General features: G+C 46.5%; 1 protein-coding gene across 2 annotated transcripts; it reads left to right on the forward strand.

Moving 5' to 3' along the window:
* Positions 1-6953: 6953 nt before the first annotated feature.
* On the forward strand, positions 6954-18086 carry GPRC5D (G protein-coupled receptor class C group 5 member D). Of its 2 annotated transcripts, XM_047788555.1 has the most exons (4): positions 6954-7178; positions 8054-8980; positions 15805-15872; positions 17832-18086. In XM_047788555.1, the coding sequence occupies exons 2-4, from the start codon at positions 8098-8100 to the stop codon at positions 17901-17903; spliced, it is 1023 nt and encodes a 340-aa protein (XP_047644511.1). In that variant the 5' UTR covers positions 6954-7178; positions 8054-8097; the 3' UTR covers positions 17904-18086. The 2 variants fall into 2 exon arrangements, with proteins under 2 accessions (XP_047644511.1, XP_047644512.1); XM_047788556.1 differs by lacking the exon at positions 15805-15872 and having other exon boundaries at positions 7013-7178.
* Positions 18087-18718: the final 632 nt, after the last annotated feature.

The raw sequence follows: 18718 nt of genomic DNA on the forward strand, positions 1-18718 counted from the left end.
AAACAGGAGTTCCCATTGTAGGTCAGTAGTAACAAGCCCAACTAGTATCCATGAGGATTCGGGTTTGATCCCTGGCTTCACTTGGTGGGTCCAGCATTGCTGCAAGCTGTGGTATAGGTCACAGACATGGCTCGGATCTGGTGTTGCTATGGCTCTGGTGTAGATCAAAGACTCGGCTTGGATCCCAAGATGCTGTGGCTGTGGTATAGGTCAGCAGCTGCAGCTCTGATGCAACCCCTAGCCTGGGAACTCCTGTATCCCACGGGTCTGGCCCTTTAAAAGAAGAAAAAATGAAATCATCATAAGACACAAATTTTCCTCATTTGCTGGATTGTCCTCAGGCAGCTTCCCACTCCCCAGGCAGCTGTCATGTGAGAGCAGCACGTTCCTCTTACCAATAGGGCCGTCCCCCCTTGGGAAGCCCTCATTCTAACTGCATCAGTTGGCCAGTTGTTTCCTGCCTCCTCCTAGCTTTTCTTAATCAAGACGGGGTGAGGGGTCTAAGAGTGGGGCCCTCTCCCACAGCAAAGCCTCAGTGCCTCCAGCCATGCCCAGCCAGGAGTGGGTCTGAGACCACACAACTTTGGCTGACTCTGCCTCGACGTCTTCTCTGTTAGCCCTGCTTTAGCCCCTGCTCTTTGTTTGTGGTATTTGGCTCCACCTGCGGGCTGAACACTTTCTGAATTCCTTCTCTTCATTCATTCATTTCACAGCTATTTCCCAAGCCCTGACATATGCTAAGCACTATTCTAGGCAATTAAGATTTATCAGTGAGCAAAACAAAAAACCTTCAACTTTGTAGAGTAGGGGATATAGACAGTAAACAATTCTTTATTACCTTCTATTTATTTCATTTTATTTTACTTATTTTTTTCTTTTTATGGCCACTCCTGCGGCATATAGAAGTTCCCACGCTAGGGGTCGAATTGGAGCTGCAGCTTGGGCCTTAGCCACAGCCACAGCAACGCCAGATCTGAGCCCTGTCTGCAACCTACACTGCAGCTCACAGAAATGCCAGATCCTTAACTCACTGAGCAAGGCCAGGAGTCAAACCAACAACCTCATGGATACTAGTCAGGTTCATTACCACTGAGCCACAATGGGAACTCCTTTTTTTTAAAGCATTTTTCTTGCTCTTGTCATGTTCATACTTCCATAGCCAGCAGTTGAACTTGAGCATACCTCTGTATTTTTCCCTATCATCTGCTTTCTTCTCATAATGATAAAACACCTCAGTATAAGATCGATGTATTAGATTTCAGTACACTCAATTAAAAGGTTATAGTAGGAGTTCCCGTTGTGGCGCAGCAGAAATGAATCCGACTAGGAACTATGAGATTGTGTGTTCAATCCCTGGCCTCACTCAGTGGGTTAAGGATCCAGCATTGCCATGAGCTGTGGTGTGGTTTGCAGACACGGCTCAGATCTGGTGTTGCTGTGGCTGTGGCATAGGCCAGCAGCCATAGCTCCAGTTAGACCCCTAGTCTGGGAACCTCCATATGCCGCGAGTGCAGCCCTAAAAAGTAAAAAAAAAAAAAAAAAATCTTATAGTAGCCACAACTGGGGTTGGGGCGGGGGGAGCAGTCAGATAACCCCCTTTCCAAAAAATGCTGTGAATATTCATAAATAATTTTCAATTGGGCATCTTAGCAATTTGCCAACCCAAGTGAAATACCACCATTCCTCATGACTAGCTGCGCATTATAATAATATATGATTAAACTGTACAATATCAACATTCTGATAAAATTTGATCAAGTTAGCCATCATCTACCAAAAAATTGAAGGAGAGGCCCAGGGCCAGCTATGTAATTTTCAGGGAGGGCCCAGGGCAACATGAAAATGTAGGGCCCTGCTTGGACATGAGTCAATCAATCCCCCCTTTCCAAGGGCCCACCACCCTAACCCCTAACCCGTGTCACACAGGTGAGCCTAGGTAGAGACCAGAAGCAATGGAAGACAGAATCGTGCCTGAGCTGAGGCTCCAAGCTCCCCGTGCCTGCTCCATTGCCCCATCTGACTTCACTTACAAAACACAAATTCAAATATTAAGTTACTAGGAATTTTGAGACAGTGATGGTAGAGCATTAGATACCAATCATAGGACCCTTCTTTTTTGGACCCTGAACAGGGTGCTGGTGGCAACTCCATGAAGCCAGGGAGCAAAAGAGCAAATGATCCTCGGGGCCAACTCCACCCATCTCACACAGCTGGTCCACACGTGGTTGCCATGACAGCTGCAGGGTTTGCTACAGGATGAAGGGTATGCGCTCCACTGTCTTAATCTGCTTTTTCTTTCCAGTCAGGACTCACATGTCATCACTCTCAGGGCTGGTCCCGATGACGTGGCCTGTGTCAGGAAAGCAGCCCGGTACAGCAGCAAGATGAGACCAGGAGTCAGACAACGCTGGCGTCGGCGGTCTCTCCTAACATTCCACCCCTTGGGCACCTCCCTTCATCTCTCTGGGCCTCTGCTTCCTTGTGGTTAAATTCCTCATGTTGTAATGGTGGCTTTGTTATTATTATTAACGAAAGCGTTAGACCAGGTCGCCCCTAACCTTCCCTCCAGCTCTGCTTCTGGGAGGAGGAAACAATGCCAAGAGATGTTTGGCAAAAGGTGTTTGGCCTCCTGACTGTTTTATCTCCATTTTTAATGGACTCATTGTAATCAATAGACTTTGATGCATCAAAGGCATATCTGAGCTGTTTGGTGTGTTGTTGTCGCCGCAGAAAAGACAAAAGGAAGGAGGTGTGAGTAATTTGGATGTGTGTAGGCAAAGGGAGCCTTCACGTCCTTAAGGTCAAGAGCAGATGGGCTAATTCTCTCACCCCAGATGTTAAAATGACAATAATTAGTACCTGAGACAGTTCTTTTATCTAAGGTGCTCAAAGAGCTCTGTGGTCATTAACCCATTAATTCACCTGCCTCAAGCCATCAGGGAGAGGGTCACGAGGAATCTCCTTAGAAGACTAGCACGCCAGGAAATAAAGCCTCACAACCTGGAGGAATGACCATGACTAAGGGTCAGCCAGAAGGGGGCAGGAGGAGGAACGGGGTCATCAAAACAGTCCTCTTGGAGGAATCAAATGGGAAATCCTTCTCTTGGTCTACTGACAGCAATTTCACCCCTTACTACGGTCCTTGAGTGAATTCTCCTAGAGGTCGAATTTCATCATCTGAAAATCCCTTTACCCTTAATGAAAATTTTTACAGCTTCAGATAGACTATGATTCTGCCCAAAGCCAGTAAAGGGGAGAGGTCCTTTCCCTAGAATAGTCTTCTCTCAAAGGGGACGGCGGTGGCAGGGGTTTAAAGTTAAGGAGTCTCTGGAGTCCCCTTGTGGTGCAGAGGGTTAAGGATCCGGCATTGTCACTGCAGCAGCTCAGGTCACTGCTGTGGCGCAGTTTCCATCTCTGGCCCAGGAACTTGCACATGCTGGGAGGCATGGCCAAAAAATTAAAAAATAAGTAAAATTAAGGAGCCTCTCATGATAGAACGCCACTTCAGAATGAATTTGTCCAGATTCTTTTTTTTTTTTTTTTTCTTTTTAGGGCCACACCCATGGCATATGGAGATTCCCAGGCTAGGGGTCAAATCGGAGCTGTAGCTGCTAGCTACAGCCACAGCCACAGCAATACCAGATCCAAGCCAAGACAGCAACCTACACCATAGCTCACGGCAACACCGCATCCTTAACGCACTGAGCGAGGCCAGGGATCAAACCCACAACCTCATGGTTCCTAGTTGGGTTCGTTTCCTCTGGGCCACGGCAGGAAGTCCTAGATTCCTTTTTTTTTTTTTTTAGGGCTGCACCTGCAGCATATGGAGGTTCCCAGGCCAGGAGTCTAATCAGAGCTGTAGACACCGGCCTATGCAGAGCCACAACAACGTGGGATCCAAGCGTCATCTGCGACTTACACCATAGCTCACAGCAACGCTAGATCCTTAACCCACTGAGCAAGGCCGGAGGTCGAACCCGAAACCTCATGGTCCCTAGTCGGATTCGTCTTTGCTGAGCCAAAACGGAAACTCCCAGAGTTTGTTAAGATTCTAATTTATCTGCACATGGTTTCCATTAAGAACCATCTTTTGGAAAAATCACACAGCTAAAAAAAAAAAATACCTTCACTTGGCCTGGAATTCTATCATTAGAATCCTGCAATTAATCGACCTATCCATCACCTAGGAGGTTCTCCACGAGGGGCCAGGATATAAAATATGGATCCTCGCCCTCAAGTAGCTATATATCTAATCAAGGGGATGAGACAATTATAAATAAAAGTAATTAATTAATTTGTTATTTATTATTTTAAAACCATTTAATGCTCACAATTATTAATACATGGATTAATGCAAATTAAATGGGCAGAAATATTATTTCTATGATTTTTTTGGCCACACCCATGGCATGTGGAAATTCCCAGGCCAGTGATCAAACCCGCGCCACTGTAGTGACCTGAGCCACGGCAGTGACGGCAGTGGATCCTTAACCCACAGAGCCACCAGGGAGCTCCATATGTCCATAACGTGGGGGTTTGGGGTTTTTTTGTTTGTTTGTTTGTTTTTTAGGGCCGCAACTGAGGCATATGGAAGTTCCCAGGCTAGGGGTCTAATCAGAGCTGTAGCTGCCAGCCTACACCACAGCCACAGCAACATGGGGTCCGAGCTGCCTCTGTGACCTACACCACAGCTCACAGCAATGCTGGATCCTTAGACCACTAAGCAAGGCCAGGGATCAAACCTGCAACCTCACGGATATTAGATTCATTAACCACTGAACCACGATGGGAACTCCAATATGTCCATAATTTTGGAAAGCCCAGACCCTACATATGGTGGCGTTCTCTCGGGACTGATCACTGAGAGACAGAGTGACTGGGGAAGCAGGAAAGCCCACAGAGGAGAGAGCCGAACCAGGTCTCAGAGTTAAGGAAAGCATTCGCTTAGGAAACAGAATCGATGGGAACCAAGCAAAAGGTAGTTCAGGCCAAGGACAACATCTAAGAGAAGGTGAGCAGGGGGTAGTGGGAAAACCAACCCAAATAAAACCCAGGGCCAGGGGACCTGAAAGAAACACGGTTGGACGGGGAAGGGAGGGCCAGATTGCAGAGAGACTGGAAACCAGACTATCAGGCCCTGATTTGGGGGTTATGCAGCGGTCCTCTGTCAAAATGCAAATGCCCATGTATTCACTATCCTGCAATAAACCATAACAGAATAAATTATGAGAAAAGATTATATACATAACTCTGTGTGTGTATGTGTATATATATATCACTTTGCTGTGCATCGGAAACTAACACAACATCATAAATCAACCAGTTAAATTAAAGTGGTTTTTGTTTTTTGTTTTTTTGTCTTTTTGCTTTTTCTAGGGCCGCTTCCCATGGCATATGGAGGCTCCCAGGATAGGGGTCGAATCGGAGCTATAGCCACCGGCCTACAACAGAGCCACAGCTACGTGGGATCCGAGCCGCGCCTGCAACCTACACCACAGCTCCCGGCAACGCTGGATCCTTAACCCACTGAGCAAGGCCAGGAATCAAACCCACAACCTCATGGTTCCTAGTCGGATTCGTTAACCACTGCGCTGCGACGGGAACTCCTAAAGTGTTTTTAATACTTCAATTTAAAAACGTTTTAAAAACGAAAGCCAGTAAAACCTCCAATTTTTTTTTTTTTTTTTTTTTTTAGTGCTGCACCTGTAGCATATGGAAGTTCCCACGCTAGGGGTCAAATTGGAGCTTTAGCCTCTGGCCTACACCACAGCAACACGGGATCCAAGCTGCAGCTACCACCTACAGCTCATGGCGGCACTGGACCCTTAACCCACTGAGTGAGGCCAGAGATCCAACCTGCATCCTCATGGATCCTAGTTGGGTTTGTTAACCGCTGAGCCACGGAGGGAACTCCCCAAACCTCCAAATATTAAAAGAAAAAAAAAAAAAAGCAAATATCCAGGAAAAGAACCAAGGAGAAAGTAAGTAAATCTGAAGGGGGGCTGGGGGGTGGTCCAGTCGGGACTGGACTCTGTGCCGGGCGCTCAATCAAACATCACCACGGGAAAAAAAGAGAATGCTTGCCAAAAGCAGCTGGAACGTTTCATTGCAAGTTCTTCCCTCCTGGGCCCTGGGAATGCCCCGATGGAACCAGCCCTGGCCAGAGTCTCTTCTGGTGGAGGTAACCGAGAGCAAGGATAGAGAGAAACTACACCAAAGGCTTCAGCGATACCAAGAACTGCTGGCACAGGTGGGGCCCACACTGGACAGGCAGCCAGAGCCTGAGGAAGGACGGTCAAAGGACAGGAAAAGAAAGTGGCAGACGGAGTTCCCGTCATGGTGCAGTGGTTAATGAACCCGACTAGGAACCATGAGGTTGCAGGTTCGGTCCCCGGCCTTGCTCAGTGGGTTAAGGATTCGGCGTTGCTGTGAGCTGTGGTGTAGGTTGCAGACGCGGCTCGGATCCCGAGTTGCTGTGGCTGTGGTGTAGGCCGGTGGCTACGGCTCCAATTCGACCCCTGGCCTGGGAACCTCCATATGCCGCAGGAGCGGCCCTAGAAAAGGCAAAAAGGCAAAAAGCCAAAAAAAAAGGAAAGAAAAAAAAAGAAAGTGGCAGAGTAGGGAAGACTAATTTCCCCTCATTCTCAATGCTGGCGCTTACAATGCACAGACCCCTTCTTTAGGGCCCAGGAAACCTCCTATTCCTTTGGAACACACGCTCTGTCGGATCCTAGGAGCGAAGTCAAGATGTGGGAAGTGGCTTTTGAGGGAGCAAGTCGGAGGAAGAATGAAGTGTCCTCCCATGAGGCCAGTGAGGGCCTCTGTCAGGCTCTGGCCACATGGGAGCCTCTGGGGAGGAGGCAGTTTTCTCTAAATCCACCCCCCCTCCTTTAGGACCTCTCCAAGGTCAAGGTGCCTCTGGTTAGCAGTCAAGTGAAAAATGATGGTTCTCCCCAAAGAAATGGCTGTAGAAAAGCTGCTGGGAAACTGGAATAGGTGTGTCTTTCTGACCTTCCGGTTCTTTTTATAGGCGCTGCAGGAACCTGAGTGTGGGCCTCCATCCTTCCGCCCATTTGGGGAGAGATTAAAGACGCTGAGGTTGTCTCCTTCTTACTCATTGGCAGTTACCACCTCGAAGCAACTACAGCCTTGGCTTCCAGCGTGTGGACACAGAGGAGGTAAGTGGGAATGAAGGGGCTGTGCCCTCAGCTGTCCGCCCTGGTGGCTCCAGCCAGCTGGCTTGGGACAAACTGAAGGGGGGCAGAGAGGGGGATTTTCAGTTGCAGGGCATTCTTTTTCAAATCGATGTGTGATTATTATTAATTTTTTTTGGAGACAACCCCAGCCAAGATATAGATTTTGGTGCTAAACAGTCCAAAAAGTAAATGAAAGGCAGAGCCCATTTTGTAAAAGGCTTTGACAAACAAACAGTGGGTATTTAACCCTAATGTTATGCATTGGATTGACATGAATTAAAAAAAAGTACCCTGCTGGCTCAGTGGGTTGAGGATCCGGTGTTGTCACTGCTGTGGCTCTGGTTACTGCTGTGATGTGGGTTGGATCCCTGGCCTGGGAATTTCTGCAAGCCTCCGGTGCAGCAAAAAAAAAAAAAAAAAAATACCCATCTGCCTGTCTCTTTCAAGCAGTGCATCATGTCTTAAATGATCAAATGGTCCATTGATGTTGACAATCCTTGTTCTGGAGCCTGATGTAACTGGAGTCCCATCAATCATGCAAATGTTATCATTCACCTGTTAGGAAATGTTACAAAAAAGATTCTGCCTTAGGCTTCAAAAAGCCTTGGTGGAAGTTGTGACGTGAAAATGACTGGAGCCTCCAAGTGAAGACTGTTCATTTCCCAGCAGGATGGAGCCAGGATGGTTTGGAGGCATTGATGGTTTTGAGTTATTTCATTCTGTATGTCCAGGGGTCTTCAACTGGGACTCAGAGACATTACAATGCCCTGCCCAGGACTGCCCAACAGGAGTGCTTGTGGGTGGATGCAAAGTCGTGTTTATCTCATCTTTTTTCCTTCTTTTTCTTTTTTGGGCAGGGGAAACACAAGACCATTCTCAGGAGGCCCACTTACACGTCACCATGTACGAGGACTGCGTGAAGTCCACTGGGGACTATTACCTCTTCTGTGACACTGAGGGACCATGGGGCATTGTTCTGGAGTCCCTGGCAGCTATCGGCATAGTGGTTACAGTGATGCTGCTCTTGGCATTTCTCTTCCTCATGCGAAGGGTCCGGGACTGCAGCCAGTGGAACGTTCTCCCCACCCAGTTCCTCTTCCTCTTGGGTGTGCTGGGGCTCTTTGGCCTGGCTTTTGCCTTCATCATCCAGCTCAATGAGCAAACAGCCCCTGTCCGCTACTTTCTCTTTGGGGTCCTCTTTGCTCTCTGCTTCTCGTGCCTCTTGGCTCACGCCTCCAACCTGGTGAAGCTGGTCCGGGGCAGAGTCTCCTTCTCTTGGACCACAATTCTGTGCATTGCTATCGGCGTCAGCCTCTTGCAGACAATCATTGCCATTGAGTACGTGACTCTCATAATGACCAGAGGTATGAGGTTTGTGCACATGACACCCTATCAGCTCCACGTGGACTTTGTGGTCCTGCTGGTGTACGTCCTCTTCCTGATGGCCCTCACGTTCTTCGTCGCCAAAGCCACCTTCTGTGGCCCGTGTGAGAACTGGAAACAGCACGGACGGCTCATCTTCGTCACAGTGCTCATTTCCATCATTATCTGGGTGGTGTGGATCTCCCTGCTGATGAGAGGCAACCCGCAGCCCCAGTGGGACGACCCCATCATCTGCATCGCCCTGGTGACCAACGCATGGGTTTTCCTGCTGCTGTACGTCATCCCGGAGCTGTGCATTCTCTACAGGTCCAGTAGGCAGGATCGCCCTCTGCAAGCTGGTGCCTGCCCGGTCCCCGCTTACCAACGCAGCTTCAGAGCAGAGAACCAGGAGCTGTCAAGAGGTACTTGCCGGGGGGGATCCAGGGAGCAGGGAGAAACAGGAGAAACCTAGGATAAGAGGATCAACCAAGGGGAACCAAAGAGGGAAGGGTCAGAATTTCGGTGGGTGTGACGCGATAGCTCAAGCGTGGGGATGGGGACACATGGAGTCGAGGTTAAACTTTTCTGAAAAATCAGTTCTTCCAAAATATGGAGATTTATGGGGAGAGACCAAGACAAAAATGACTCAAAGGGCCTAAATCAAGTGGGTGTGGCCCTGAGTATTACGCTGCATGAAGAAAGCACCCACGGAGTTCCCGTTGTGCGCTCAGTGGTAAGGAATTCAACTAGTATTCGTGAGGAATCGGGTTTGATCCCCAGCCTTGCTCAGTGGGTTAAGAATCCAGCGTTGCTGTGAGCTGTGGTATAGGTCGAAGCCTCGGCTCAGATCCTGTGTTGCTGCAGCTGTGGCACAGGCTGCAGATGCATTTCCAATTTGACCCCTAGCCTGGGAATTTCCATATGCCGTGGGTGCAGCCCTAAAAAGCAAAAGCAAAAACAAAAACAAAAACAAAAAAGCAAGAAAGGCATCCATTATGAAATGAGTTAACCAGCCCCAAAGGAGGCTTGAATGGGGACGTGGCATGCCATAGCGTGCTAAGTCCAGATGTTTTGGCCATCGAGGGCAAGAGTCAACCCTGGCTACAGTGACTAACATTTGTAACATTGAAGCCTCAAAGCTCACTGGCCTAAACATCATATTAGACTGATTCATAGGATTCATCACCTCATTAGAGTGGCAAAGCCCAACTTCTGGATTTCTCCTTTGCAAACCACTTGCTCCTTGAAAGCCGTCAACGTTTACAAAAAGTGACAGGAAGCGCCATTAAGTCAGAATTCTGAGCGACGGCTCAGATATGTAATCATTAATAGAAATAAAGAACTTGCTTATGCAGCATTTTCCTAATGATTTCTGGGTCAGATTTCTGTCCTTATGTAAGACCAAGCCACCTGACTATACATTGTTAAAAAATAAAATATATTATCCATGATAACAAAGAGGCTTGGACCCCAATAATCTGGGGGAATTAGTGGCTAATTTCAGTTATCTGGAAATACGTCAAAACCCATTCATTCCTTTCTGAAACATCTGGCTTATTATTTAGTACCCAATATCATACTTTTACACCAATTTTTGTCTTAACAGGCATCTGATTTCTCACAATGTATATCTAATGTGCAAAGATTATATTATTTTATATATTATAGAGAACACATTATGTTTACCAGGCTCAAAAGAAATTAATGGAAGCTTTCCTTTCAAGTCATACACTTTTTTGAGCTGTAATCTATGGCTAATTACACATTCAAATTAACTCCTCTTCAGAGAGATGCATCCATTAATTCTTTTCAGTTCTATTGACCACAAGTCGGAAATTGACACTATACACCCTTCCTATAAGAGTTTTTCTTTGCTTGTGATGATGCATAATCACATCATTGAGGTCTGTGGCAAAATCACAGAGTCAGTCTTTCTTGAAACTACCTCTCACAGTTCTCACGGAAAGATAGGATAGGAGTTCCTGTCGTGGCTCAGTGGTTAACGAACCCGACTGGCATCCATGAGGACATGGGTCGATCCCTGGCCTCGCTCAGTGGGTTAAGGATCCGGCGTTACTGTGAGCTGTGGTATGGGTTGCAGACGCCTCTCGGATCCCGCATTGCTGTGGCTCTGACATAGGCTGGCAGCTACAGCTCCGATTTGACCCCTAGCCTGGGAACCTCCATATGCCTCCGGGGCAGCCCTAGAAAAGACAAAAAAAAAAAAGAAAAGAAAAGAAAAGAAAGAAAAAAAGATAGGATAAAACTTGTGATTGCTTTATTGCTGTATGTTTCCAGGAAACAAAAGTCAGAGAAAGAAAGAGGGAGAAAGAGAGCAAAGTTCTCAGAACTTCATAATACCCCAAACTCACTGGAACTTGTAATGATCGATTTCCCATATTCCAAAAAGATTAGGCAAGTGTTTAAGGTGTTCTCGAAGTGTCTTAGTGGAAGAACATGAGCTTTCAAAGGCACAGTGTTTCCGTATAACTGTCCTTCTTACTGGAGCATAGTTGGAAAATCCATTTCTTTTTTTTTTTTTTTGTCTTTTTGCTATTTCTTGGGCCGCTCCCTCGGCATATGGAAGTTCCCAGGCTAGGGGTCCAATCGGAGCTGTAGCCACCGGCCTACGCCAGAGCCACAGCAACACGGGATCCGAGCCACGTCTGCAACCTACACCACAGCTCACGGCAACACCGGAACCTTGACCCACTGAGCAAGGGCAGGGATCGAACCGCAACCTCATGGTTCCTAGTCGGATTCGTTAACCACTGCGCCATGACGGGAACTCCGGAAAATCCATTTCTGAGCAGAAAAATCCATTTCTGCCAGTGATAGTCATTGTCAATGTAGTTTGATATTTTGTGGGGGGGAGGAATCAATAGTGTAGGAAAGAAAATATGGATTGCTCTCCAAAACTGGGCAGAATAACCAGAGACTTAAGCTTAGGAGGGGATCAGAATTTAGGTCACCCGGAAAAAAGTGCAAATGTCAAAAATTAGAAGAATGATTAAAACTCAAGAGAAAGGACAAGATGACACCTTAGCCAGGACACACACACAAACAGATACGAAATAGAGACGAGCCAGACAAGTGCAGTATAATAACAGTAACTCGAAAAATCTTCAGCCTTACTGTGGGTCGTGAACTGACAATGACAGAGCCGCTCACCGCTGTCTTTTTTTCTGTTTGGTCAAGAAACAACCACAGTGCTGTGTAAACAGATGTGTGGTCAGCAAGAACAGCTGGGCTGTTGTTCTCAGCCCTGGTCAGACTCTGCCAAGAACACCCTTTCCAGCTCTGGGATTCGCTAATGAGACGTGTGGGGACTTACAAATGGTGGGTAGAAAACCACAGAGTTTGACTAAGGGGTTCCAACATCGGACCTACATGGGAAAGAGCTGCAACAGAGATGGCAGTTCTTAAGCTTTATGTGCCTTTCCCGTGGATAGTCAAGTTTTCTCTAAACTCTCTACTAAAAAAATAACATTTTGTTCCAGTCCGTGAGGCATGCATTTGTCATATGACTCTTCTGGTCTGTAACTGTGACTCCAGTCACATAATTATTGGATTTAGCACTGGGTTGTGAGACCAGAATTATTCAGTTGAGAGGAGAGTAGATGAGAGGGGATTAGCAAAATTTCCCAAGTAGGAGGACCCCTCTCCAAGAGGCTGTGGTCTTTCCTATCGTTTTCTGTTTCCAACAAGAGAGGAACCACAGAAATAAACTCAAACTGAAGCCATGAAGCTTTTTCTTTTCTTTCTTTCTTTCTTTCTTTCTTTTTAGGGCTGCTCCTACGGCGTATGGAAATTCCCAGGCTAGGGGTTGAATTAGAGCTGCAGCTGCCGGCCACAGCCACAGCCACAGCCATGCCAGATCCGAGCTGTGTCTGCAGCTTACACCATAACTCACGGCAACATTGGATCCTTAACCCACTGAACGAGGTCGGGGATCAAATCCACATCTACATGGTTACTAGTCAGGCTCCATTACCGCTGAGCCACAAAGGGAACTCCCAAAGCATTTAGATTAAATACGACCATAAGGGTTAGTACACACTGAAGTGGATCAGCAAAGGAGATTAAGGGCTCATTTCCCAGGAAGTCTTTCAAAAGATTAGGCTTTATCTCTCTCAAGTGGCTTATGGACTTAGTTCCAAGATATAAAAACATCTTGATGGAGAATGAAAATGCAATCAGGCGTGTCACTCTAAGACACCAAACCAATGAGTATAAATAGTCTTTGTCCCTAAAAAAGGCAGCATATTGAGTAAACTTTTAAAAACCAGTTGCTCTTTTAACTGAGAATTTTAAACATGGTATAATTTGCAAAGATCTCCAATACAGAGTATCAGCCATGAATTTTTCTTAATGAAGGGACATTCTAATTACTGCCTACTTTATCTGAATTTAACTAAAATATGATTATATCAAGTTTGCTAAAAGTAAGACCCATGTAAATTTTAAAGTATCACCTTACTGTCAGTGTTTTTTCCATCCAGTGTTTAAATGTCTGTAGGCAAACCAAGGATGAAATTTTAAAGATATGAAGACAAAAATAATGAGGCTGTGCAATGTAAAAATGGGTCAATGAATAGCAAATGAACAAGAGAAAAATGTTCTTGCAACCACAGGCCCTTCAGATTGTTTTCCTTACAGCAAATAGCAACTTTTGCCAAACATACACTTTTTGCCAGTACTCAACATATATTTTTTTTTTTGCCTCAGGATGCCTACCTTACTGGGAAAAAAACCCAGTTTGGATGGTCCCAGGCAGTGTCATTTTTGTTTGTTCTTTCTCAGAGACAAGCCTCAATACTTCTCTTTTGTCACCCTCAAGAGCCACAGAGAGGGTGGCATAAAGTAGAAGAGAAACGAGTCTGGGCAGGATTTGCTTGGTGTGAGGAGAGATCAGGCAGAGACAAGAGACAATGACATTCATCTACATCCAGAAGCATCAGAAAACTGGGCCGTGCCGGGCAGCGGAAAAGGTGCAGACCCCGTCCTCATATGCCCTGGCTTTGAGGCTCAGCTCTGCTTCTTACCAACATTGAGACCATACCAAGCTCCTCAATCTCTAGGAGCCCAGGCTCCTTGTAATTGGGGGGGGGGGGTGGTGGCAAGGGCACCCTTTATATGTGGAAGTTCCCGGGCCAGGGATCGAACCTGAGCCACAGCAGTCACAACCCTGAATCCTCAATCACTAGGCCACCAGGGAATTTCTCCTTGTATTTAAATGGTGTTAATAATGTCCCCGACAGGATTAACAGAGAGAAACACTCGGCTTTTTGGTAAATTCATGAGCCATACCTCAACGTTGGAGAATTAAGCTTCTCTAATTTATGATCTGGTCTGAAGAGACTGTTGGAGGAAATTGGTTACCAAGGGGCTGAGTGTGACAGTCTTGTTGTACCACAAGGAACAAAGTTAAACCAAGGATTCAGTTCATACGGCCGGGAAGGACACTTTTCCACACAGGATCTAATCTCTGTGCCCCAAGGAAGAGGATGCCACAGTATCCATTAAAACCACACCACCAGCATCACCACCAATAATAATATACAAAAGGTGGAGTTCCCGTCGTGTCTCAGTGGTTCATGAATCTGACTACAGACCATGAGGTTGTGGGTTTGATCCCTGGCCTTGCTCAGTGGGTTAAGGATTCAGCATTGCCAGGAACTGTGGTATGGGTTGCAGATGCGGCTCGGATCCCACGTTGCTGTGGCTCTGGCATAGGCCAGTGGCTATAGCTCCGATTAGACCTCTAGCCTAGAAACCTCCATGTGCCATGGGTGCAGCCCTAGAAAAGAAAGACAAAATATATATACGCACAAAAGGTAGCACTACAGTGCTTTCTATACCTCATGCCCAGAATTCCCTCGTGGCTCAGTGAGTTAAGGATCTGGCATTGTCACTGCCATGGCTCAGATTCAATCCCTGGCGCAGGGACTTCTGCATGCCATGTGGGTATAGCCAAAAAAAATATTTTAATAAATATATATACACATATATTCCAAGGGCCTTGTAGATATTCATCTTCAAAGCAACCCTATGCCATAGATTGTCTATTGTAATTATCACGATCCCTCATTTATTCCCATCAGGAAACAAAGGCAACAAAAGGTTAAGGAACTTGAGTCCAAGAACATAGCTAACGTGAGAAGGCAGAGCTGTCCATGCACTCTGGGAACAAAGTCACACGGCTACGTCCCAGGCCATCAAACAACATATATGTATCAAGCAAGGGCCTGGCCTTAGAGACAGACATAGCTCCTGTTTTCACAGAGCCTGCAGTCTCGCTGAGGAGACAGACATGAAACAAATAAGCATGAATGATTATTCTATGACCATATAACATGGTCTTTAGGGATTTTTTTTTGTCTTTTTTTGTTGTTGTTGCTATTTCTTGGGCCGCTCCCGCGGCATGTGGAGGTTCCCAGGAGAGGGGTTGAATCGGAGCTGTAGCCACTGGCCTACGCCAGAGCCACAGCAACGCGGGATCCGAGCCACGTCTGCAACCTACACCACAGCTCACGGCAACACCGGATCATTAACCCACTGAGCAGGGGCAGGGACCGAACCCGCAACCTCATGGTTCCTAGTCGGATTCACTGCGCCACGACGGGAACTCCCTATAGGGATTTTTAAAATTAGGTCCAGTTTTTAAAATTGAACCAAAGCTTGCTGAGTATCAAGCTTAAAGGGACTTTAGAGATGACCTCCTGAAGATCTTTTATTTTATTGTTTAAGACATCGAGGGAGTTCCCTGGTGGTCCAGTGGTTAGGATTTAGCACTTTCACCACTGGAGCCCAGGTGCAATCCCTGGTCTGGGAACTGAGATCCCACATCAAGCCACTGCAGGCAACAGCTAAAAAATAAAAATTTCAAAGATTAAAAAAACAATAGTGAGATGCCCAAATTGATGGCCTGAACTGGCCCATTCTAGGGGCTCTTTCTCTACAAAATGATGATGAGCTTTCAGCCTCTTCTGTTCCTAAACACAGATGTACTTCTTCCCAGCACACAAACGTCATCTATATGCAACCTTCCCAAGAAACTTTAAAAACACTTTTTTAAATCATAAATTAAAAACAAAACACAAAACAAAACAAAACAGCCTCAGCTGAGAATTTCTTTTTAAAGAGTCAGGAGCCTCTTTGCCAGCCACTGAGTCGTATAGCCCTCATGTGCTGTTTCCAGGTGAATCTCTGACACTAACCCAGCCCTCCCTTCTTTGGCTTTCAGCCCGAGACAGTGAAGGCGCTGAGGAGGATGTAGCATTAACCTCATATGGTTCCCCCACTCAGCCGCAGGTAAATGTGCTTGTCTGCGCTTCACCTCCAACAGCTGTACTGACCTGGGAGAAGAGACGCAGGCAGGGCAGGGTCACTCCTAAAGGCTTGTGGAGCTTGAACCGTCCAGACTTAATCCATACCGGGGCAGTGCCTTTGGCCTCTGCCAAGCCCCTCCCAATTGCCACCAGCCACTGCCATCAACAATATATTTGGGGGACTTCCCATTGTGGTTCAGTGGAATATGCACCCAACTAGTATCCATGAGGATGTGGTGATGATTCCCGGCCTTGCTCAGTGGGTTAAGGATCCAGTGTCACTGTGGCTGCGGTGATGGCCAGCAGCTACCGCTCCAATTCCACCCTCAGCCTGGGAACTTCCATATGCCACAGGTGCGGCCCTTTAAAAAAGAAGAAGAAGAAGAAGAAGAAGAAGAAGAAGAAGAAAACAATATATTCTGATGCAGGAGTATGTCCCTGAAAGAAAAGGCAACTTGAAGGGTTTGGTGAGGGTGAAGAGGAGAACATTTTTGCCTTGGGGACAGCGGGGGATTGTAAATATGTAGGAATGGCAAATCCGTTTTTGGTATCGGTTGTCTAAATATATTCCCTGGCCACACTGGCTGCCTCTCTGAGTCACTGTCTTGCCCAAGCTGCCCCAAGAACTGGGCTGGGTCTGTCAGCATCATCTGGATGCCCAGATGGGCATACCAATTTTAATCCTTGCCTGCAAAAACAGAGGGACACTGCTGAGCTGAATTGGGGCAACTCATGCTGGTGCTGCAAAGGCTTGAAGATACACAAATCCCAAGAGCCAAAAAATATGGCTTAGCAGTAGCAAACCCGACTAGTATCCCTGAGGATGTGGGTTTGATCCCTGGCCTTGCTCAGTGGGTTAAGGATCTGGCATTGCTGTGAGCTGTGGTGTAGGTCACAGAGGCAGCTCAGATCCCATGTTGCTATGGCTGTGGTATAGGCCAGCCGCTATAGCTCTGATTCGACCCCTAGCCTGGGAACTTCTGTATGCTGCAGGCGCAGCTCTAAGAAAAGAAAAGAAAAGAAAAGAAAAGAAAAAGAAAAGAAAAGAAAAGAAAAGAAGAAAGAAGGAAAGAAGGAAAGAAGGAAAGAAAGAAAGAAAGAAAGAAAGAAAGAAAGAAAGAAAGAAAGAAAGAAAGAAAGAAAGAAAGAAAGAAAGAAAGAAAGAGAAAAAGAAAAAAAATGCCACTTTGGGACACAGTTGTATCATGAGGATCAGACATCACCAAGGTCCAAGAGGGAAAGCCATGCTCAGACTGATCAATGAATGTACCAGGCAACCCTACCTAGGTTAATCCCTCTGGTCTGTTATCTGAGGTACTCCCTTTTGCAAGAAGGACACACAGACCAGGACACGCCTCTATCATTTGTTGCAATTAACCCTCCTGAGAGCGTTTCCACAATGAGAAAACCTCTACTATCCCTGCCAAGAATTTCTTGGATTCCTTTCAATTTCTAATGATCTTGCAAAAAGATTCTCATTACATGGCTAAGAGGGAAGATCATAAGGTAGTTCTGATATGGCTGGCAGCCTCAACATTTTTGTCTTTTTTTTTATTAACAGGGGATGCAATGATGGTGAAATTATAATCTCTCTCTCTTTCTTTCTTTCTTTCTTTTTTTTTGCTTTTCCTTAGGGCCGCGCCCATGGCATATGGAGGCTCCCAGGCAAGGGGTCAAATTAGCCTCCAGCCTATGTCACAGCCACAGCAACACCAGATCCAAGCTTCGTCTGCAACCTATACCACAGATCACAGCAACACTGGATCCTTAACCCACTGATAGAGGCCAGGGTAGAATCTGCATCCTCATGGATCCTAGTCAGATTAGTTTCCACTGCGCCACAACAGGATCTCCTGAAATTAAATATTTCAAGCATAATTCTAGAGTGTACCATTCCCTATGTTGGCTCAGAAAGTTGATAATGGCATTTCTTCCTTTGCAGACTGTTGACCCCACACAGGAGTGTTTCATCCCACGGGCTAAACTGAGCCCCGAGCAAGATGCAGTATTATAAAGTCCACAGGAAACACGAGGAGTGAAAACTCAAAAGACCATCTTCACGTCGCCGTGATGGGCCACTGGAGAGCCCATCTGCCAACAGAGCATCGGCTCCTCCTTCCCTCCCTGCCTCCTCGTCCTCTCCATTCATCTGGACACTGCCCTTGTGAGCATAATTACAGTCTTGCTGGCCACCCTACCATGATCACGTGTCTCTTTCTTCATTTGTGTAACTGAAAGATCCCCTTCCCTAGTAATGCTAGGTCAAACTGCCATTTCTTACTAATAGGACCAAAAGACCCTTGTTTGATGCAATCACGGTCATGCTAATATGACAAAGTATAGATGTTAGCCGTAACTTACTCCTGGATTACTCCTCCAGTCATTTTTTTTTTTAATAAAAGGCCCCCTAAATACCCAGAATTTGCAATAAAACTTATAAAAGAACCTTCAGGATCCCTACCTTCGGACCTCTCATGGGCTTGCAATCTGGCAGGTTTCTCCCACGGTGTTATTACCCCCATGACAGTGAGAATGGCATCAGACATGACAGAGGTCAGTGACCTGCTCTGATGAACCAATCACAGCAAAGGAGGAGCCACCTGAGTTGATGCTCATAAAGTACTTCAGGGGGTGCACATGAAAAGCAGAGTGTGCCTGTCTGCAGGTTTCTAATGCCCTGACGCCTCTGCTCTAATTACTTTGCCTTCATTCCTCATGCAGCCTCACCTCCTTCCCAATGGATTCATCTGTCCTTAAGACCTATTCGTTAGATGTAATAGGTATAATAGGACCAGAGTCTGAGGCATGCTGCCCGAAGAGTTCTTAGGT

The sequence above is a fragment of the Phacochoerus africanus genome, chromosome 7, assembly GCF_016906955.1.
Source record: "Phacochoerus africanus isolate WHEZ1 chromosome 7, ROS_Pafr_v1, whole genome shotgun sequence".
NCBI lineage: Eukaryota > Metazoa > Chordata > Mammalia > Artiodactyla > Suidae > Phacochoerus > Phacochoerus africanus.